The sequence below is a fragment of the Lates calcarifer genome, linkage group LG20 (assembly GCF_001640805.2).
Source record: "Lates calcarifer isolate ASB-BC8 linkage group LG20, TLL_Latcal_v3, whole genome shotgun sequence".
Lineage (NCBI taxonomy): Eukaryota > Metazoa > Chordata > Actinopteri > Centropomidae > Lates > Lates calcarifer.
The window spans coordinates 3,419,594-3,442,469 of NC_066852.1; the positions used below are offsets into that span (position 1 = coordinate 3,419,594).

The 22,876-nt window shown below is 40.9% G+C and overlaps 2 protein-coding genes across 2 annotated transcripts in view; one reads left to right on the forward strand and one right to left on the reverse strand.

Annotated features, from left to right (window-relative positions):
* Window positions 1-381: 381 nt before the first annotated feature.
* tlcd5b (TLC domain containing 5b) lies at window positions 382-5,947 on the forward strand. Its single transcript, XM_018691841.2, is given in 3 exon segments — window positions 382-595; window positions 598-708; window positions 2,064-5,947. Coding segments are annotated over 3 exon segments (735 nt in total). The 5' UTR covers window positions 382-519; the 3' UTR covers window positions 2,612-5,947.
* Window positions 4,732-22,876, reverse strand: part of arhgef12b (Rho guanine nucleotide exchange factor (GEF) 12b) — a 29,478-nt gene continuing 11,333 nt past the window's right edge. The window contains 37 exon segments of the mRNA XM_018691837.2: window positions 4,732-6,748; window positions 6,874-6,946; window positions 7,182-7,384; window positions 7,483-7,731; window positions 7,811-8,107; window positions 8,752-8,831; window positions 8,918-8,998; window positions 9,083-9,170; window positions 9,883-10,050; window positions 10,279-10,354; window positions 10,484-10,561; window positions 10,646-10,746; window positions 10,853-10,967; window positions 11,223-11,348; window positions 11,445-11,530; window positions 12,315-12,461; window positions 12,545-12,714; window positions 13,644-13,794; window positions 13,895-14,063; window positions 14,065-14,135; window positions 14,288-14,393; window positions 14,856-14,970; window positions 15,165-15,197; window positions 15,314-15,451; window positions 15,576-15,681; window positions 15,819-15,861; window positions 15,952-16,050; window positions 16,955-17,065; window positions 17,159-17,257; window positions 17,564-17,689; window positions 18,853-18,969; window positions 19,127-19,240; window positions 19,368-19,445; window positions 21,305-21,510; window positions 21,623-21,680; window positions 22,357-22,406; window positions 22,496-22,594. Of these exon segments, the coding sequence (XP_018547353.1) occupies window positions 6,735-6,748; window positions 6,874-6,946; window positions 7,182-7,384; window positions 7,483-7,731; window positions 7,811-8,107; window positions 8,752-8,831; window positions 8,918-8,998; window positions 9,083-9,170; window positions 9,883-10,050; window positions 10,279-10,354; window positions 10,484-10,561; window positions 10,646-10,746; window positions 10,853-10,967; window positions 11,223-11,348; window positions 11,445-11,530; window positions 12,315-12,461; window positions 12,545-12,714; window positions 13,644-13,794; window positions 13,895-14,063; window positions 14,065-14,135; window positions 14,288-14,393; window positions 14,856-14,970; window positions 15,165-15,197; window positions 15,314-15,451; window positions 15,576-15,681; window positions 15,819-15,861; window positions 15,952-16,050; window positions 16,955-17,065; window positions 17,159-17,257; window positions 17,564-17,689; window positions 18,853-18,969; window positions 19,127-19,240; window positions 19,368-19,445; window positions 21,305-21,510; window positions 21,623-21,680; window positions 22,357-22,406; window positions 22,496-22,594 (4,241 nt within the window). The 3' untranslated portion in view covers window positions 4,732-6,734.

Consider the following 22,876-nt stretch of genomic DNA (forward strand, 5'->3'; position numbering starts at 1 on the left):
GGATCAATTAACTCTGAGTCCATGGGTAGAAAACCACCAAAAATGATGCTTGTTTTTCTACATTGTTGACATTAAGAGACACTTATATATATGCACAACTATATCATTAATATCAATCAAATATTTCTACAGTAAACGGCCTATGAATGCGTAATAGGTGGGGTTTAAATAAATTGCTGCAGTTGAGTTTAATAATAGATGCATCCTTTGTAGTTTCAAATGTCACATGTACATTATTTATACAATAATTGTGACATTTTAGGGTAAAAATTGGAGCTTGTTATTTCTAACACTGAGTCAAATTAACCCAGTATCAATATCAGCAAAATGAATTCAAGCGAACCAACCTGCTACTGACTTACTTACTTACTTAAGGGAGGGGCTGTGGGCTTTGTTTATCTTAAAACACGTTTCAGTTCAATCCCCACGACACAATGAGGAGGAACCACAACAAGCTGAGGACGTACGAGCTCGACCTGTGGTGCTGAAATCATTTCATCGTCCCGTATAGACCAGGCCATGCCAGTGCTGGAGGTGATCTGCAGCCTCATTGGCTGGCTGTGCCTCTACTTTTTGTTCTGCTGCACCTTCGCCCAGCGGGGCCCGAGTGGAACTGTCGACTGGTCACTTTGTGCCACGGGGTCATCATAGTGCTGCTGACGGCGTACGTCGTCTTCATAGATGGACCCTGGCCCTTCACACACGCAGGTCAGTGGTATAAATGCATCTTAAAATCTATTTTATGACGTGAGATTATGTTTCTGTAACTGCTCTGAAGGCGAGTTTATAAATAACAGTTAGTGCGATTAGTGGCCTAACGTCCTGACTCAGGGTTAACTGAGCTCAGCAACACAGTGCAGACTTTAATAACAGCTGTTTGGTTTAATAACAGGTGTGGGAACTGTCCTGTGTTGTGTCCAAATGTTTGTCTTCATTCATTTAACCATTAGCTCAGTTAATGAGCTTAAACCTTCAGTGAGTCAATGAATGAATGAATGGAATTAATCAATGAATGATTCATTAAACCTCGTGCTGTAGTTTAGTTTGCTTGCATTTAATTGTTTTTAAATCAGAAGTCAGAAATCTCTTTGAGAACATGTGATTGTGTCGATTTTTTAACTCCAGTTTCCTTATTTCTCTTCAACTGAGTCTTTTCTTAACTCATTCACTGTTCTGTCTTTTAAAACTGTCCTGTGTTCAGCAGTGGACAAAGATGAAGAGTTGTTGTCGGACCACACCTCCTGATTACACACCTTTTAAATATTTCACTGATATTGTAATGATGTATATCATGGTTCTAATCTTACATCAACACTTTTATCCTTTAATGTAATGTTCTAAACTGATTTTTAAAGGTCAAAACAGAGTGAATGAGTTTCAGACAAAATCCACCTCAGTTGTTTGGATCATTATTTGACGCTTTAGGTTTCCATGTGTTGTAAACATGTTAGAATCCTGAATGAAGTTATAAGTTTTAGCACAAATAGACCATAAAAGTGTGAAGTATTGTGTCTGCATGAACTTCAAGTTTATGAACCATATATAATATACATCTCTTCTTAGTTTTTCCCTCGTAGTGTAGCACAGTTTTTCAAATATTTTCATATTAACAATGGATCAAATGATGACATGTAATGAGAAAGGTCGCCCGAGTATTAACATCCGACTCTGCAGCGTGGCTCACTGTAGTGGTTTTCCAGCTCACAACTTTACAGTTTTGGCTCAGTCAGAGTGATAAACTATGACCTTTTAAAGTTTGTCGTAAGCAAACAGGATGCTCTCACGCTTTGTACACCCAGAATCCAGCCCATCCATCTCCTTGCGACTCTGCATCCATTAGTAAATGTTGCTGCCTCATTCATTCAAAAAACATGTTGCTTCTGCACACTGAAAAATGAGGTATTAAAAAGTGACACCAAGTCCTGAGCAAGCGTCTGTATAATAACATACAGTACAAAAAAGAAGCAGCTTTTTGGCTCAAAGCAGGAACTTTTCACTTTGTCTTATTTACTCTGAATGTTTAATCTTCACTTTACGTTTTCTCTCCTCCTATCTAACTCCAGGTACGGAGAACACGGAGCTCCAGGTCTTTGCCTTGGCCGTCTGCCTCGGCTACTTCTTCTTTGACATCGGCTGGTGTGTGTGCTACCACACAGAAGGCCCGGTCATGCTGGCCCACCACGCCGCGAGCATCCTGGGCATCCTGCTGGCGCTGCTCATGGGAGTTTCAGGCTGCGAGACCTGCGGGGTGGTCTTCGGCAGCGAGCTCACCAATCCCCTGCTGCAGACCCGCTGGTTCCTCCGCAAGCTGGGCCTGTACGACAGCCTGCTGGGCGACGCCGTGGACCTGCTTTTTATCGTTTTGTTCGCCTTTGTGCGTGTGGGAGTTGGCACGGTGATGTTTTACTGTGAGCTCACTTCTCCCAGGACCACGCTGGTAATGAAGCTCGGCGGCGTGGTTATGTACGGACTCGCCTGGGTGTTCATGGTGGACATAGGCAGGTTTGGCTACAAGAAGAGCAGAGCCAAGTATAAAAGGTGGAAAGAAAACCACAAGCTCAAAGAAATCAACGCACAAAAACTGGATGGACATTCGAACAAGAGTGACTGAAGGAAACTCATCTTAACAAAGGTCTTCAAGCTTGTGTGCTGTGTCTGTCCATACATGGGCTTCAACAGCTTTAAAGGTGCTATATCCTGTAGCATCTGACATCAACAAATCATTACTACAGGTTGTTGTAGCCAGAAGTAGAGGAGGTCTTTTCAAAATCACGATATCTGAATGTCTTGTTATCGGTTATTCATTTAAGAGGGATTCTCTGCTGATTTAGTGTTTGCTGTTCCATAAGGATCAAGTGCATGTTGACTAAGATGAATTCACTTTTAGTCCCTAGTTTAGGCCCAACATTTCCCAACATAGAGTGGGTTCAGTTCTGGTTTGTGCACTGAATTTTGAACCTTGACCTGAAGTGCAAACATCAGCAGGTGTGTCATATTCTACGAGCTTGGAAAAGAAATCCTTGATTACAATTGGTGCAATTGTTTGAAAAGAGTTGTCAGTGGACCCTCCCTGCCTGGTCAAAGCACGTCTTTCAAACTCCACCTCCACTATAACACAAGCTTTCATTAAAAATCTGAAGCCTCAAACCCAAAGAGAGAGAATATCATCAGGGTTATTTTCTAAGACTACAGAGAACTCCTGCAGAACCACAGAGGGCATTCAGCAATCAAACAGCTAAAGCCCTGTTGTGATGTTTACTCTTTTCAAAGCATGTAAGCTAGCTTTGTACAAGACATCTGAAATTTTTTTTTTTTTGATATGTTATGAGTGCGTCAAACATCTTGGATGATTCGGTTCACCTGGAACACACCAAGGAATAGACCCAGTCTGAATTGTTTTGACTTCTTCTTAAAAAACAACAAGGCATTTGGTCTTTGCAAACAGAAATGATGTATTTATCTGTGTATAGAGCAGGGAAGTGAGATCCAGTCACAAGTGGTCACATGTGGAGACGACTTCCAATGCCAGGTGTGAACTGACGTATCTGGATCTGTCCACTTGTGATTGGATCAACTGAGATACAAGTCGAACAGGGACAGATAAATCACCTTTGACCCTTAAGGAGCAACACCCAAACAACAGGATTTCTGTGATCTTAAGAAAATTTTTCATGGCTGTTATATCAACTTATGACAATAAATAACAGATACTCACGTTTGAAAATGTAGCATGTCTTAGCATTGCTTCAGCATTTCATAGGACATCTCGAAACGCTTTGCACCCTGGAAATACATCAAACTGGTTTTCTCCTCTCTGTTTACCAAGTGTGCTTTGTAAATGTTCTGGTTTTCTATGGTGCATTGTTTACACTAAGATCCATGTACAGAAATAGCTCAGAACCAGGAAGTTAAGAGTTCATCTGAAGCTCAAATATTTGTCTATGTAGCAAAAGTACTTACAGCCTAAATCCACAAGCAAATGTCAGGGATCAGTGAGTGGGATGTTATAGTCTGAGTCACTTTTTCAGGTCAAACTTTAGCAAAGAAAGGTGCTGCTGCCATAATGTATATGTACATGCCAGATCTGCTGTAGGAGGAATAAATCTGTGATTCACTTTTTCTTGTTGCTACAGTCTGACTTTACCTCAATCCACCAAACCTGTACGGAGTATTTCACAATAACATGTTTTTATCTGCGACAGAATCAGGTTTCACGTAGCTGAAGTAGAATCAGTGTTCCAGAGTTTACATGTTAAAATAAAGCTTTTGTGAAACAAACTTTTGTATTACAAATGCAGCTGCATACATCCATAAATGTTTTGTGATTACAGCGAACATGAAGTTTATTTTTAATCAATCCCTCATACACACTGACCTTCTGCTACTCACTACAGCTGTGATCCCAGGTCTCATTGGTGTGTGACGAAAACAATCAATATTAACTTACAACCTCTCACCAAGTGTTACTATACTGCATTTCTGTGTAGGTCATTACTGAGCCTTTTTTTAATTGAAATCTATAAAAATATAGTTGTATATTTAATTAATTTTTGATTTATGTCTTCAGTAAGAACCAATCGGCTTGAGGTTAAGTGCAACAGATGGGTAGCCAAGTTAGAAAATACTAACACATGGTTTGTTTTGGTATTTCATGGGATGTTAGAACATAGAGGAATATAAAATATCAGCAGCCATTTTGTTTTCTAAACAAAGACAGCGAAACATGTTAACTGGGTTAAAAGCAATGTAATAAAAATAACATCTTGAAAAGAACATTTGTAAAACAAATTAACGCTTCATGGTTACTTTACCCTCACTTTAAGTAGTTTGTGTTAAAACATTACATGACTGCACTGTGTAAAAAAGCAGCAACACACAAAACACTTGATATACAGTCAGAATTGTACATTATATTCTTTTACATTAAATCAGTCCATTACAATCCTTTTTTATATATACTTTTAAGGTTAGTCTTTTTTTTTTTTTTTCATTACAAAAATCAAAGTCATACTGTGGTCTGTGCAGTCTAGTGGCCACTGAATATTTGAGTCTTTTCAGTCCAGACATGAAGGTGAAGTGCAGATGTCTGATGAGCGAATCTTTGTAGTTTGTACCTACAGGTAAAGGAGCGTATAACAGGTTGATGTTACAAGCTGAGGATGGCTTTTATGAACAGATTGTTGCAGAAACAAAAAGGAATCCTGGAGAAAACTTCTGCATTCAGTTAGTTTTTAGTGTTCATGAGGAAAAACTGCACACAGGTTAGTCAGTCACCTCACTGTGCACACTAACATGGGAGGTGAGTGGAAGTAAGAAAAAAAATCGGTCTGGAATACAAAAGGAAATTCTACAATAAAACTCGATTCATTAAATTCACTTGTGCATATGTTGTGAAAAGCTTGTATCTATTACATGGTGTAATGTTCTCCACCAGAAGAAACACCTGCAATTACACACAAAGTGAACATTTCTCTCCTCAGCTGCTGTTATTTTTCCTCTTCTACCTTTCTTACTGCACAGTGTTTGTCAGAAAGAAAGGTTTGTCTGAACAATGGGGGATTTCATGTCAAAGAGGTTCTGTTTTTACCTCCATCTGTCTGTTTTACTCTTCTGTCGGAGTGGATGAGACTTTTACAGTGATCTGGATCTATGATTTCAACGTATCACCATCTTCATTTGCTTGACATTTTATGCTACATTAAAGTGCTATAGGAAATTTAAATTTTTAATTTTTAATTTAGGCACTTTAAAGTCATATAATAAGTATCAGTATACTGTGCTTGTGTGCTATTTTCTCAGACAATTAAACCAATAAGACGACTGGTAAACAAACAGCAGTTGCAGCTTTGCAAATGGGACGATTATTATTTGGAAATTTGAGGCTTGAATCATTTCTGCTGTTTGCAGGAATAGTTCACAATTTTGAGAGATGCTGTCGTTTGTTTTCTCTCTGAGGGTATGATAGTGTGATACGAGGATCAACATTAATGCTGCGTTGAACAAAAAACATACACCGTGTTAAGTATTGAGATTTAGGGGTGCTAGCAGGTGTGTTTTAGATCAGGTTTAAGACATAAAACATAAGACAACTTTTGTGGATGGTGCAGATACATTTTACAGCTTCTTGAACACTCTGTGAATGTTGCTGAATTTAAAAACACAGTCAGTGTGTGGAGAAGATATTGAGGCATTTACGTGTTGCCTTTCATCGCTGTTACAAAAAATAAAGGAAGTGCATCTTTGAGCATATTCAACTGCGTAGCGTGAAGTTTTTGCTCATCTCTTACTGCAGACATTCACATCAAGCTTACAGCAGTGCTCTAAGTCCTGTCAAGTCAATCTATTTTAATCCTCAGAGAATCGTTCTGGTCGCTGTCACAGTCTCTTGTCGCTCCTGAACGCCTCTCTGCTCTGCATCTGTCTGACTTCACACACTTGACTTGCCCTTTTCCGTTTCATATATCCAGTGTTTAAGATAATTTATGAAGTTGGTTATTATCATGACAAGAAGTGACTGAATTATCCTCAGTTAATTCCATAGTGTCTCCTCTCAGGAGCAGATCTGCCCCTGCCAGTTCAAGGATTTTGAGTTTATAGTGGAACAATCGTGATGATAAAGTCTTCCACTGATTGTCATATGTGCCTTAAGTGGGAGATTAAACCTCCATTACTGAGTGACACCAGTATTCAGTGGCTTCAGTGGACATAAACTTGGCTCGAGAGAAGGTTCCTCATCACTGAATCCCATCTGAAAAACATCAGAGACAAAGTGTATGAGATGCATGAAGGGTAAATGTACAAAAGACTGAAGTGGATGTAAAGAGGACTGAAATCAGCTGATCGTTCTGAGCGGCTGAGAAAAGTGAAACACACCGGTGTTGTCGTCTGAGTCAGTGGCCATGTCGATGTGTGTTTGTCGCAGCTCGTTGTACTTCATTTCCACCTCCTGGACGCAGATCATCACAACGAAAAGTCAGTTAATAAAGTATGTTAAAAAACAGGAAACAATTAGCTTCAGTAAGGGTGTTGGTAACATACATTATCCTAACATTATACTTTGTATCAGTGGTGGCCTTTGTCTTGTGAGTGTTATATTGATAAAGCATATGTCAACATTAAGTTTTCAGTAATACATTTAAATCAGGTGCAGCTCTAAAAGTCAACTAAGCTGTCAGTGTTACCTTCAGGTACTGCAGATCAGCCTGCAGGAGGCGTAGGTGGGTCATAAGCTGCCGGCTGAGGTTGGGGCCGCCGCCGCCCCCTGCCTGCGAGGAGGAGGACAGCAGTTTCCTCATGTCGATTCCCATGTCACCTCCTAATCCCCCATCGTCGTCAGTGCTGCTCTCCTCGCAGCCCACGTTGAAATCCAGAACCACAAAACCACCTGTGTGGAGAAGCAGAGCAGGAGAGATGGTTCAACAAATACATGTCCTGTTGATATGAAACTAACTCCACGAAAAACCTTTTTAACGACTCCCTGACCATTGCGTTCAGTTGTCTCAGTCAGGCCTGTGTGTGCAGAGGGGAGCTGTGGGTCGTCTTTCTGTAAACTTGCAGATGCTCGGCTCTCGTCACATGCAGCAGAGGGCCCCCCCTCAGGGCTCCCAGGCGAGGAGGCGCTCAGCTGACACCCAGGGGCCCCACTCTGCTTATTCTCCTCTGTCTCCTCTTTCTCCTCCTCTGCCTCTCTGCTCATCATGTGGTTGAAAAGAGCCTGCTTCAGCATCGCCACTAGAACAGAAAAGTTAAAGGTAAGTGAGAAATGTTCTATATAGTTTTAGGTGAACTGATCTTTTAAGGTGGAACTTACATGTCCGTAGAGCGTCTTCAGCTTTGGACGAGGGTATGCTGAACGTGTTGTGCTCTTGGTTTTCGAGGGCAATGCCCTGACGTGACCCCTCCTGCTGCAGGAAGGGCATGTCTGCTAGCTGTCCGTCTAGGAAGGCCTCCAGTTCTGCTTCATCCACCTCTTCATCCTCCACCTCTTCATCGTCCTGTCTGTCTGCAGCAGCCAGCTCCTCCTCCTCGTCCTCCGATTTCATGCCATCGAAGGGGTTGATACTCGCAGGTGGAGCTGGAGTGTCTGGAGAAGAGGTGACATCTTTATCTGGAATGAATTGAGATTTAAATTCAGAAAGAGATAATGTACGTTTTAAAAAAGTGTGAGCATGTAAGATGTTAAATAATTTGTGTATAATAATTAAAACTACGAGGTACAGGTCACTTTCTAATTCAAAGATTCTGCTGAGGAAACATGAGTTTAAAACCTGTGTGGAGCATTGTATTTTTTTAATTAAATCTCCAAAGATAAGACTTTATTGATCCCTGAGGGTAAATTCTCAAACAGATCAATAGCGTCTGTTAGAAAACAGTGAAAAAATGCCTGTCGCTATTTCCCACAGCTCAAAGTGATGTCTTAAAATGTCTTTTTTCATCCAACAACAGTCCAAACCCAATATATTCAATTTACAGCTGATAGAAATCATCAGATCCTCACAACTGAGAAGCTGCAACCAGAGCAAAATGGTTATTTTTGCTTCATAGATTATTTTTAGGACAGGTGCACTCCTGTGCTCTAAAAACAATGGCTGTGAATCACATCCAATGCTGCAGCTCAGAAAACTGCGCAGAATCAAAGGAAAAAGACAGAAACAGGTTTTCTTCAGTTTCAAAGTAATAAAGTGACTGGACAAAATGAACAATAATTAATCGACTAATCTTTGCCACCACAGCTGCCTGTTGAGTGAATACCTCCGCTTGATGTCCCGTTAGAATCTTTGCTCGCCCTGGGAATCCCACGGTTGATGATCTCAATAGCATCCCGCTCAGCACTGAAAAACACTCACATTAGAAACACTGACAAAAAACAATCTGACATCAATGTCAGTGAGAAACTTGGTATCGCTGGTGGACTCACTCGGACTGAGCTGGAGGTGTGTCACTGTTGTGAGGTTTGGCCTTCATGGCCTCAGCTCGTTGTGTGATCAGACGCTGCCACCTGGATACACAGAGGTGATACAACAGGATGAGACAAGAGAAAAACAGACAGGAAACGCTGCCGTGTTTGTGGTGCAAGACTCACGTTCTCTGATCGGACACTGTCTGAGCCATCAGCTCGTAGATCTGAGCCCCGTTTTCTGACATGGACAGCACGAAGAAAGACTTGTTGTCTGATGAGAACAAAAACGCAGCAATGATCATTACACTACATATTAGTTGTAAACACAACAAATAATGTAGCAGGTAATTTTTTCAAAATTCACCACTGTAGTTTAGCATGTTAGCATGCTAACAGTTAGCTAATTAGTACAAAAAACTGAGCACAGCTAAGGCTGATGGGACTGTCATTAGTTTCTAAGGTAAACCAAGTTAAGTAAAGTATTACAGTTCATCCTGTTGGGAACATGAATGTGAATTTCACAGTGATCCATCCAATAATTGCCTAAAATCATAAGTGTGAACCTCCTGAAAAGTCATCAAAGTCAAAGTCACTGTCAAGGAACGGTTGCGCTAATTTTGCTCCATTCCATTTACTAGACATATTGAGATATTTCACCAGCAATATCTCTTTTAAAACTTTAACCTGCTGAAATTGTGTGGTAAAAAGTCAAGGAGGAGCATTAAAGTGCCTAAAATCCATCCTCTGGGGGAAACAAATGTTTGTGGTGAATTTCAGGGAACAGTTGTTGAGATATTTCACTTAAAATCAAAACTGTGAACCATCATGTTGGAGTTGAAACGTCACAGATATTCTCAGGATTCATCCTCAGGGGAACATGAATATCAATACAATGAACAGCTCACAGTAATCCATCTAACAGTTGTTGAGATACTGGATCTGGATCAAAGTGCAAAATATAAAACTGGGAGTTCAGTTCGTACCAGTTGCCACCGGTCGAACCAGCACAGTGTTGAGTTTGATGATGGGGCTGAAGATGTGCTTGGTGTCGACGGCGCTGGCCAGGTTCTTGCCGTGGAACTTGAGGATCAGACGCTCGTCCTGTTTCTGCAGTAAAACCAGGATGTCCTCCAGGAGGATTGTGTACAGCTCTGAAAGGAAGACACAGGTGAGGAGGGTGCTGCTAAAGGTTTCTCCTTCATCTGTTTCAACTCATTTCATTATGTCACAAAAATAAATCTGCAAAAGATCAGACACAGTGGAACAGTGGATCGACTGCCAAAATCTGCTCAAGTTAATTATTGCTTAGTGAACACATTGTGCACAGTTTATACTGTGTTTTTTGAACGTTATTCTTGTATGCTGGTGTGTTTCTGTACCAATCGTCTTGTCTTTGTTGACTTTCCAGCAGAGAGGTCCCTCATGTACCATCTTCCTCTTGGTCAGGTCCAGATTCTGCAGAAAATGTATTAAAAAAATACAACAGAGAGCATCTCACCATCTCTCATGACTGGATATTCATCCACATTGTACAAGAAAAGCTCCTGCTGTAATTAGCATCAGGGATTAGAGCTGGTTTCTTACCTTCAGCTCCAGGATCATGGGGTTTTCACTCTGTTTGAGTGACGACAGATCTAATCTTCTCTGATACTCCTCAAGCCTCTGTTAAGACAGAACACAATTTTCAACAACTTTAAATCCCCAAAGTTCTTGACTTATATTTCATTATGACTCTAGTGACTGTACCTGTTTATTCTCTGCCTCTTTAACAGCCTGGTTGACGTGGTTCAGAATCTTTTTGCAACATTCACCAGCTTTCTTCACCTTTTCCCTCTCCTCACCGTCCTCTGTGGGAAGATCAACAAGCACAGCACAATGAAAACCCAATGATCTGTTATTTACTCACTCTGTTACTAATGTGATGAGAAAAAATGCTTTCAGTCCTGTTTATACCTGTGTACTTGGCAATATTGTCCAGCAGGAGAGGGTATTTGGTCACTCTCTGCATCTCTACAGGAATGATGTCTTTGAGCTGCAGCCTGCGACACAGGCGGTTGCTCTCAGCTTCCTGAAGAAGGACGACAAGGTGGAATAAAGAAAATCAAATATATAAAAACTGAGGCTCATTTTTTGATTTGTGTCTTCCTGCAGCGGGAGAGTTTTGGGTGTAGTGTATCCGCATGTACAGTCTACAAATAAACTGGTCAGATTCTTCACATACCAGTCATCGTCTGCTGTTTGTCTGAAATATCATGACTGTCTTTCCAAAAACAATAAACTCCCATCCTGTCAGCAGACTGTGCAGCTCTCTGTTCTGTCTGACCTGCATGAATAAGTTGAACCTCTGGTCCTTCTTCTGCTTGGTCTTGATGAGCTCCAGTGCAGATGGTTGGTTACTGCAGAAAGTTCCCACCGCTCTTTTAATCTTCTCCTCTTCCTCGCCGCTGAACTGAAATCAACACACACACACACACACACACATATGAGATTTATATTTGATTTGTTTTTCCTGCAGTTAATGTTCTTGAGTTGGAACTGGTCTTACCCATGCCAGGAGATCATCTCCAATCTGACCGATCACTGACGTCTCACTCCTCTTCCTGATTGCTGTCATTTGCTCTGTTACAGAAACTGTGCAACACATTGACAACACATTTATAAAAAACAGACATTTGAAACATCTAAATTACAAAACTCATAACCTATAATATCAACCCATGTGACGCTGCTCTTACAGAGGTCCCACTCATCCAGACTCCTGGGATCTAACTCTGCAGCTTACTGTAGTTTTTGACTAGACGGATGAATAATTTCCATTGAGAAACATGTTGTCTTCTCTTAGAGACTGTGTAGTGCAACAGCAATCACCTTGACCTTTTGGATACAAAACGTCATCACTTCATCATTTTGTCCTATGAGACCTTTATGTGAAATTTTGTCATAATTAGCAAATTAATTCTCGAGCTATGGCTAAAAACACCTCATGTCGAGGTCACGGTGATCTTGACCTTTGACCTGTGATCACCATTTTCTAATCAGTCCATCCTTGAGTCCAAATGAACATTCATGCACAATTTAAAGAAATTCCCTCATAGTTTTACTGAGATCCAGTGTGAGACAGACGGACAACCTGAAAAAAAAAAACCTTAAAAAAACCTGGAGCTCAGTATTAGAAACACACACTGTAAAAACACAGCAGTTTAGGCAGGTTGACGAGTCATATTTGGTGATGTGAAACCTTGGGTACATCATAATGATCAGATACAATCATTTACAGATCATCTTTGTGTCGTGTATGCTTCACTGGATGCTGTTAAAAAGAGATGAACAAGCAGGAAGCAACAAGTCCATTAATTTTCTGCTGGATTATATGATCTGTGGCGTGAAGCACAGCGGGGGGTGTGAGTGACGTTACCATGCAGCTGAATGATTTCCTCCAGGTTAATAAAGATGTGTTTGATGTCCTCTGCAGGGAGGATACTGTCTCTGTTCAACCTCTGGCAGAAAACGCCGTCCAGCACCTTCAGCATCCGTAGGTGAGCGCGCTCGGTGTAGAACAGCTCTGAGGGCGGACACACCAACACATGTAAGGACGTTTAATCAGCTTCATTTCATTCAGAGACATGTGAGGTGCCGCTGACTCACCATTGATGACTTCCTGCCGTTTGATCTCCTGCGGCGTCAGGCTCGCCAGGACGCCTCGACTGACCAGACTCTGCCAGTTCAGGGGGTCTTCCTCACACTCCACCTCGCCTCCCTGGTCGTCCTCGCTCTGGATGTCGGCTGAAGTCACCGCGCACTGCACCTCCATCCTGCTGCCGACCAAAGACAGAGGGAGAGAGGCTTTTAAAAAGATCACTGGGGTAGGAGAAAGGGGTAGAGTGGGGATTTTACAAGCTGTTATAATCACTGCTGTCATGTTAATCTTTATCTATTGCACTCCTGTTGTGATGAATTACTTGTACTGTGACAGTCATTAATGTTGAGCTGAAATGATTCATTAATCTGCAGTTATTTTGATAATCCATGAATCTTTTGAGTCCTTTTTCAAGCAAAAATACCTAAAAATTACTGGTCCCAGCTTCTCAAACATGCAGACTTTCTGTTTCTATTAATCTCATGTGATATTAAACTAAATATCTTTGGGTTTCAGACTCTGGACCTGACAAAACAAACCCTATGAAGACACCATCTTTGGGTTGATTTGGGCATTTATCATCAATATTTTCTGACATTTTATAGATTGAAGTATCAAAAATATTATGAAAATAATCATTAGTTGTGACTCTATGTTAAAATCTTCTCTTGTAATTACAGCTACATAATAAATCTAAGGGGAAAGAATTACATATATTATTTGCCTCTACTCTTTTTTCTGGGGTATTTGTGCCTTCTAGCTAGAGTCCTATCCTACTGGAAGAATAGGACCGTTATTCTGGATTTATTTATTGACTTATAATCAAAATCTGTATTAGAATACTGATATTATTTATATTACCATGTTTAATATTGACTCATCAGTTGTTGAGTTGTCTATCACGTGTACACACGACATTAGAGGTGTTTCAGAGGATTTTAGAATATTTTTTACAGTGTATTTCCTTTAGTTGTGTTGACACGATTGTAGCTATTTATTATTGATCTTAAGTTTGCAGGTTTTAACCTAATAATCTCTCACAGCTGTGCTCAATGTTCTGCTGTACATATTATCATAAACAGGAGAAAAACCAAACCCTGTAAATACCTGAAAGCATCCTGGTCTTCCTCCTGTAGCTGCTCCAGGTTTGAGGGGCTGAAGTCAAACTGAGTGCTGGTGGGGCTGAAGACGCTGTCCTGCTGGTCGCCGGACTGCAGACCCTCGCTCAGTCTGGGCTGGATGGAGAATGGAGACGCATCTGTGGAGTAAAGAGAAGAGGGGATATACAGACATTTTTAAACATTTTGTCCCCAGAGACCCTGAAAGCGTGGTGAGAAAGAGACGTGGGAATTTCTTACTGGAGTCTGAGTCTTGTCCGCTTGTATCTGAGGCCAGACCGATGGGGGAGCTGTGTGTAGGGGAGGTGTTAGAAGATAAAACATGGCCGCTGGTGTCCGATCCCTCGCTCGGCTGATTTCCACGGATCCGTCCAGGATTCACGGCGGAGGAGTCTGACTGCTCAGGGATGACCGAAGGTCGGCTGGGAGTGGGAGAGCTGCTTGGGTGACCGCTGCTTGTTCATCTCCACGGCCTTACCGACTACACACAAACACATATATAGAATATGTATGTATGTACACACTCATAAACACAGCATACACCTCTATGCTGCATACACACTGCATTCAAGGTGAGTGGATGTGTGGTGTCTGAAATGTTTTAAAACAATCAAACTTAAGGCTTAAACCCACCTGAAGTTGAATCCACTCTGCTCAGGCGCCTCGGTGGGCCGAGGATGTTGGGAAACCGAGGCTTTTTCACCTTCTCCTCACCCTCCTTCTCAGGCTTGATACTCTTCTGCTTGTTAAAACAACACACGTGTCTTTTTCAGTGCATTTAAAAGAGACTAAGGTGATTAAAGCATGGACTCAGTTATCTGACTTCCAGCGGATACTGAGCAAACTGTAATTGAAAACTAATAGAACTATTATTTACATTTTTTGTTCTACACGTGTGTAACAGTTCATTGATTAGTTTATATCTTGAATACTGTTTTTATATGATCATTTCCTGTTTTTAACTCAACTATTTTTCTTCAGTGTTTGTACTGTACAGCACCTTTAAAGGTGCTTTATAAACAAAGTTTAATTACTGACTTAAAGTTGCTGTATCGTGACAGAATTGGGAAAATATCATTGATACTGATGAACCATATCTCCCAGCTCTAATTCACACTGACACAACTATAACTGAGCCTACAGTTGGTTTATATTGTATCACGGTCTAACTAAAATACATGAGTCAGACATCAGATCTCACCTTAATCTTTGGCAGGAAATTGATTCGTGCTCGTTTGTGTTCAAGGCCGCGAGGCTCCTTCACTTTCACCCCGAGGTGCTTCATGTAGGTGAGAATCACGTACTGCATCGCTTGGCTGCAACATGACAGGACACACAGTCAAGAGTGGGAAGGCTTCAACTCTAAATGTTATTATTATTACATTACATGGGACTCAAGTAAAAAAGTAAAACATCAGAACAGAACTACAACACTTCCAAAACAGACTCGCAGTGAACTGCTCTGCAGCAGACTGATGATATTAACATATTAAAAACTCCCTCCTCTTACCACTTCTCCTCTTCTGAGGGCTGCGACGCCAACCTGGAATAAGCAACCCCAGGTTAACACACACACGCAATCATACAGGGAATATAAGAAGTGAATATTCACATGTATATACTGCATCTTTGTGTTAATGTGTGCTCTCAGACACTCACAGGATATCCTCTATCTTGGAGATGATGTGTTCAGCACAGGAGCATTCCTTCTCCAGGGCCTGTTGGTCTTTCCCTCGCTCTACGTCCAGCTTGGACAGCTCGTCTTCAGCCAGAGTCAGACCCATGCTGCGCTTCTGTCTGTACACATTAACACAAACACAAGCGCACACACATGGAGACGTTACCTCCTGACAACAGCACCGAAAGACATTTTCAAGTTAAATCATTATTGTCGGGGCAGTTAAACAGTGATGTGTGTTACCTGAAGTCTTCCAGGTTCCTGTGCAGGTCTGGTAGGAGTGTGTCCTGTAACACCTGTGTGTACTGTTTGCAGAGCTCCTCTGGGATTAACTCCAGCCTCCGCTTCTCTGTGCGGACACGAACACACAACCACAAAACAGTCAACATGCACGCAACGTATAACTAACAAATGAAATAACGTCTTGAATCATTCTGAACAACTGGCAAGATTCATAATCTGTGGTCAAACACTGTAAACTCATACCCAGCTCAGCTGCAACAGTCTCTGGCACTGGTACTTTAAGATTCTGGAAACAACGAAACAGAACAAACAATTCAGCTCAATACAAACAAAGGAAGGAGGAAGGAGGAAAAACCAGGAGAGCGCAGTAACTCACTGCTGTTCGATCCATGAAGAGCGAGTGGAATTCCATGAAGAAGCGTCGGCTTTCTTTGGAGCTGGTTTGCTTGTGCATGTCGGCGTAGAGGTAACAGAGCTGTGAAGGGAGGAAGACAGTAAGAGCTTTATATAACTGTCATCATGGAGTTTGTCGCCTCATTTAGTATACTGGATTATTTCATGTCTTTATCGCTCCAAAACACAAACAATAGACTTTGTTGCATCAGAATATTAAGCTTTTTCTGATTAAGGTGTTCCACAAGGCTCGATCACAGAGCCTCACTTTTTCACTCTTATCTCTGTTTGTCATCATTACATTAATACTGATGATACCATTATGTATGTGAAGGGCCCCAAAACAAGCTTCAAACCGTCTTTTATAATTGGACAAAATCTGTGTTTTACTGACATTCACTCCAGATGAAAACTATTACACACTAAGTGATACTCAGACTGAACTTGTACAAAACACCTCTTAATGAATCTGTACAGTAAAAATACTTATTTCTTTTACTTGTCAAGCCTAACTCTTCAGTTTGTTTACTCCTGTACAGTTGATGCTTTATACTATAACTGCATATATGTTGTTTTTAAAGAGAAACGCTGGCATTATTTAACAAATCTATGAAAAGACCATAAACATTAGTGCTATCTGTGCATCCCAGTATCTCATTCCTCTGCACTGTGAGGCTCCTTTCTCGTCCAAAAATGATTAAAAACACATTAACGAGTTGTACCGTGTCACGTTTCCGACACCTGACTGAGTGCTGTTTGCTAAAAATAACAACAATAACAGCTACAGGAAGTTACTGAGCATTTTTTGCTCAGTACTTGTGAGCTTTACATCCTCAGCAGGAACCAACAGACTTAAGGTTTAGAGCCACAGACAGGGAAGAGGAGTAGGGCAGTATTTAGAAGTGGTTTTGGTAAAGAAGTGCTGTATATGATATTGTGTGTGTGTGTGTGTGTGTGTGTGTGTGTGTGTGTGTGTGTGCATGTACCAGAGGCACAGGGTCAAACTGCGAGACAACATGATGGAGGAAAACTGCAAGGTGAGCCGGCCGAGACTTCAGCGAGTCTATACTCTGGAAAAAGCTACACTCTCCATTAATCTGACACAGTGAGAGAGATTCATTAGACTTTTTGTAAATGTAATACACAATGATAATGTGGTACCAAGTCTCTCTAAAATAACTCTCAAATACCTGCTCTTGCTGAGAGACAAAGTCGTCATCCTCCGCTCCGATGATCTGGGGGTTGAGGAGGTAGGGAGGGCTACCCACAACGCACTGGGCACTGGAGTCCTGGGTGACATGTTCAGGGTTAAAAGCACTGATAGACAAGAGTCTCACATCAATAAGCCTTGTTTCAAGACGACCGAGGACTGGATCTAAAGATTAAAGATTTCGAATTTTAACACATCACACACTACATGATTTTATCTGTCGGCTGTCAACACCAACCGGACCCAGACTCGAACAGACCTGGTTCACCGTGGTCCGATCAGCAGTCGTTACGTGTGTGTCCCTGTCTTTAGAAACTGACGACAAACTGAAGCTCTCACCATTTTGCGGCCTCTAAAAAAGGCTTTAAAGTGACTGAAATCTTACCGTCTCCGTGTTGTCCTCGGTGTCGGGCGACGAGCAGGAGTTGGGTCCGTCTCGTCGGCTGATGTCCGGGCTCTGACAGGGCGTCTCTCTTTTGCCAGGACTCTCAGGGAGGGGGCTGCTGTTCATCTAACACAAACCCAGACACACACACACACACACACACACCGCATACACGTTAATACTCACACAGAACAACACAACACTTAAGCCAAATTGATTGTTTAGTCTGGTCCTGAATACTGGGAAATCCCCAGAGATTGGAAAGTAGGACCATTTCATCCCTATTTATAGACGTTGTGATAAAAAGATTATTTGTTATTACAAAGACGTCTGTGTAGGCAGTATTTTCAGAAAGCCTTCCTGTCGTATTTAACATCAGACCGTGGGTACTCAACATTCCCTGGTCAGCAGCAGCACTTGATCCATTAGTTCTTAAAAACTGCTTAAAACACAAGCAGCATACAGGAAGGAAAAAATCATAGGAGCTACTTTTGGAAGTGAAGCACCTACACTTTGTATTTTTTTATTTATCTATGGTTTAATGTCGTAACTGTAAGAAAATAGAGAAAACTACTTGTTGAAACACATGGAGAGATCTCGGCGAAGATAAATCCCCCTCACTGTCAGTTTAGTTTCTTATTAAAGTCTCTCTGAACTGTGTCCTCTTCCAGTCTAACCACTTTTATTCCAGAGTTGATAAAAATGTTGATGTGGTCGTCCTGAGACACTTTCAGTTTTTGCCATGTGCTCCAAGCAAAACATTTAACAAGCAGAAGTGAGTATGTGAACTTTTTTTGCCTTGAGTTTCACCCCTCAGGTGAAATACTGGTTCCTGTATTCAGGTTAAAATTTAGCCTGCTCCTGACTGCATATTTTCATTTTTATTTGCAGTTAGTATCTCCTAAACAGACACTAGAATCAAGCACCAGTTAAAAATAAGATCCCTTTGTAGTAAAGAGGTAAATACAACATTATTTATAAGAAAAGATCAGGTAGCTATAAAGTGAAATAAAACTGAATTTACATTACACTGCTAGACTGATTTAAATGCAGAAAATAACATGTTTTTCCTCTTCTCTTCTATTTTTTAATGCCAATTTTTGTTCCCCCAAATTTCTAAAAACAAAGCTGTGCACTTGAATCCAACAGTCCAAAATCCAAATGTGTAAAATTTACAATGACATCAAAGAGAGACTCAAATAAAACTACAAAAAACAGCAGAAACCGCACGAGTACAAAGTGTCATGTGGTTCGCCACACTAACTGCCCTGATCTGTCATTATACCCACAGAGTTACTGTTAGTCGAGGGCCTGTCGTTAGCGCCGTCGCCCCGCGAGGGTGAGGTCGGCTCCCTCCCACTGTCCCCCTCCTCAGCCTCACCATTCCTGGACACAGTGGCTCCATCCTGAAACACACACACTTTCTTATCAGTTACAATTAACAAAGGTGGTGTAGACCAAAGCGCCTGCAGTGACCTGTGTTAATCTAAAGTCTGTGGGAGTGACAGAGGAGCTGAGGTTTAACTGAAATCAGCCACAGTGAAGAGGGTGTTTCTGCAGCACCTGTGACGCCGCTCTGCTGAGCTGCTCCTGCAGCTGTGAAATGTGCTTCTTTGCCTCCTGGATCTCCTTCAGTAGCTTAGGTCGGGGGTTTCTGCTGCACTCCTCCTCCTTCACCTTCACACAAATAAATCCCAAAATAATCCCAGTGTAATAAACAGAAGCAGAGGTGGTAATTCCCTTTGTGAATACTGCGTTAAAGGAAGTATAACAATAAGTATCAAAGTCTTTTTCATACACACACCTGTAAGTCCAGTTGCTGTTTGTTTATCATCTTTTGCAAGCTGTCGATCTTTTGGCTGTGCGTGGTTTTGTTCTCATCCTTAAAGAGCAGATAAAGAGGAAGCGCTGAGTGAGAAGAGCTGAAGATTCACTGTCAAAACACATTAGTACGTAATCATTCCTGTAACGTACAGTGAGACTGATGGGAGAAAAAGTTTGAGATGAAGTTTTACGTCTACGTGGGAACAGAGAACTGATACTACTCAGACTGAAAGTGCAAAAGGAAAAAAGGGGAACGTGAATGACAACAGGGAGGAATTTATTTACAGTTATATCTGGTTTTATGTGAGTAAAGTCTCTGGTTTGACATGTTCAGTGTTAAAAGAAGATAAAATGTTGACACAGTGCAGCAGTTCTGGTTAAAGCTTCCAGTAAATGGACCGAGACGATGTGACTGATCAAAAATAATGAGCTGGGGGGGATCCAGGCAGACATGCCTCTGATATCACGAACCTTATCACAGTTTAAAATAACAGCATGCATGTGTGAGTGTTACAGTTTGAGTTCACCACCGACATCCAGCAGACAAAACAAAAGGAGCAGAAACCTTCAGGGGAAACACTGAAAAACGCCTCAACTGCACCTTCAAACTGACTCAAATACAGGATTTAACAGGTTATATCTGACTCTGTGTATGGAACAATATTAAAGTGTGAAATTTGTCAGTATTTCTGTGTCATAAAAGAAGCAGGAGATGTGTTCAGTAATTCTGCAGAATCACCAAAAAATGTATTTTACTCCACACGTTACTTAAAATAAAAAAACCTCCTGTGGGTTATTTGGGCTGTGTTACCTTTCCAGAATGTCTTTCTGTGTCTGTTAAATTTCTCATAATCTGAGCCACAGACTATTCCTGTTCATATTATGAAGCTTTTTACAGAGAGGTTTGTTTGTATATCATTCACAGCCTGATTTATAAAACATTTTAATGCTAAAAACAAAGTGAAAACTGATTTTTTTTATGACTATTCAGAGATATCTCTGTAAAAAACTTTCACTCTAACATTATTATCCAGAGTTCAGATTCCTGTTCTGAAAATTAATGCAAATTAGGACATATTTAATTAGATAATATATTATATTATTATATATTTAAACATTAAATGTCAGAAAACTTGTAATACAAAAAATAACTGTCTTGATGTAAGTGATCAGGTAGGGAAGTCTCATGGTGATATCTATTAGTTTAATTTTTTACCCTGTAGTGTCTCGTCTTCACTGTCCCTCTGCTCCTGTCTGGTAGTTTCCTGTCTCTGAACAAACCTGTTTATACAAACTGTGACAGACTCCTGACACAGCGACAGGATCAGTGAAGAGCCACCATGACTCTGCGGTTTTTCTAAACATCAGACAATGAAGCTGTGACTCAGAGTTTTACAGTGAGATAATTTTGACTCCAGTCAGGATGAGTCTTCAGCAGCATCAGATCTGTCGGGTCATTGTTCAGTAGGAGCAAAACTCTAAACCCCTGCTTTCTCTCTGGGATCAAAATATCAAAATAATCATGTAAAGAGAAATATTTAAGAGAAGTTTCTTACTGTTTATCACTGACAAAAAACAAAATAAGGCAGAAAGGAATAATGGTGAATCATTTCATAAGTTAGTTTAGTTACTCTAAAAAAAAAACGTTGTGGTTGAGGAGAAGTCTGCACTTCCTGATTTTAGAAAAATACACTAGAAGTATTTTTAATTCTTTGAATTCGACTTGCAGTTTGCTTCTTTTTTTAATTTTGTTATTACTTAATTGTGAATTTGTGTGTGTGTGAATGTGTTAAAAGGTTAAAACTTACTTACTTAGTTACTCGGTCTCATTATATTAATTTATTACTCCATGTTGTATTTATACCTCTGACATGTGGTATATGTGGAACAAAAAAATAAAAATAAAAATATTCTTACCCCGTCAGGCCGAGCGGAGGTGATGTGCTCCTGAGGGCTGCGCTGCTCCACACCTGACAGTGCAGGTGAGTGTGGAACTGAGACAGAGGAGGGTGGGCTGACCTCTGCTCCTTCCTCCTTCTCCTTCTCTTCCTCCTCCTCCTCCAGGGGGATCTGAGGAAGCCCCGGAGGCCTCCCCAGCACCGTCAGGGCCACATAAGAACCCGCTGCCAGAGAGGAGTGGATGAAGAGAGAGATGAAGAAGTTGTATGCTTGATTGACAGGTGTTTAAGCCAATCATAAGCAGCTGTGTTGACTGACACACTCCCCTTTACTTACATTTTATCAGCTTTACAACCTCTATGTGGTTTGAATGTGTGACCAAGGTCCCATTAACCTGTCAGAGAAGAAGAAGCATCAGGAGACACTTTTTTTTATTTAAAGTGTATTTTATATTTTTGTTATTGTCAAGAAATCCCATTAAAAGAAGAGAAAACTAAAATGAGTTAAAATTACTCTAAGTACCTTGGAAATACATTTACTGGGAGTATTTTCAGAGGATTTGGGCCTTTAGTGAGTACATACAGACAGTATTTTAAGCAGGATCAAGTAATTGTTGTATTTTTTGACAAAAAGAGGATAAAAATTAATATGTTTTTTAAATTTATAAATACATAACCATGTTAGGAATTGAGTGGGGCTTCAACATACTGCACTGAATTTATCAAAATATTATTTTCTGGTGAGAACTTAGTTTGTTGTGCTAGATATCCCAAAAACTATCATATGGTGTCCCACAAGGGTCAATCCTCAGCCCTCTCTTATTCCCCTGAGACGTGCTCCTGCCCGTTATTGTTTTATTATCACTTGTTATAATTTTATTGTTTACAACAAGTTGACTCGATGGAGTTTTTCTAGCAAATATGCAAAGTTTAGGAATCTGATCTGCTATCAGGAGGGAAAACGTTGAATTCGTACCCAACAAAAAAGTTAAAACAAAAGGCCAAATGGATCAGTTTTCCTCTCTTCACACCCAGAGTCACTCAGGTGCTGATCCTGGAGCTAAGACTCACCTTAATGATCCTATCTCCTGTCTGAACACCAGCTCGCATCGCAGCTCCATCTGTGACACACAACACAGAGTCAGAGTCAGAGATGTTTCTCCAGGTGGTCTGTGGTGATTTTTTAGAGTTTGTGTGCGAGCCGCCTCACCTTCTTTGACCAGCTGTACAAACACAGGGTTGTCTCCGCTCACGGTCAGCCCGAAGCCATTCTCATCTCTCTGGATTATCACACAGCGCTGGACAAGACCTGTCATTCACCAGCACACACACACACACACACACACGCTACATTAGGATAAGTTAAAAGACAAAGCTAAAACATTTCACAGACTGCTGCCGAGACAAATTAATGATTGAAGTATTGACAAAAGTACCTAATAGATAAAGTTTTAGTCTGGTGGAGTCAAAGTTCTCCACACAGGAAGTGACAATAGAAGATGGTTTTTAAATAGCAGGAAGCTCTCGTTCCAAGAAAACAACAAGACCTTTATTTCTCTCTGATGTGTAGAAACTCGTCGATAGAAACACT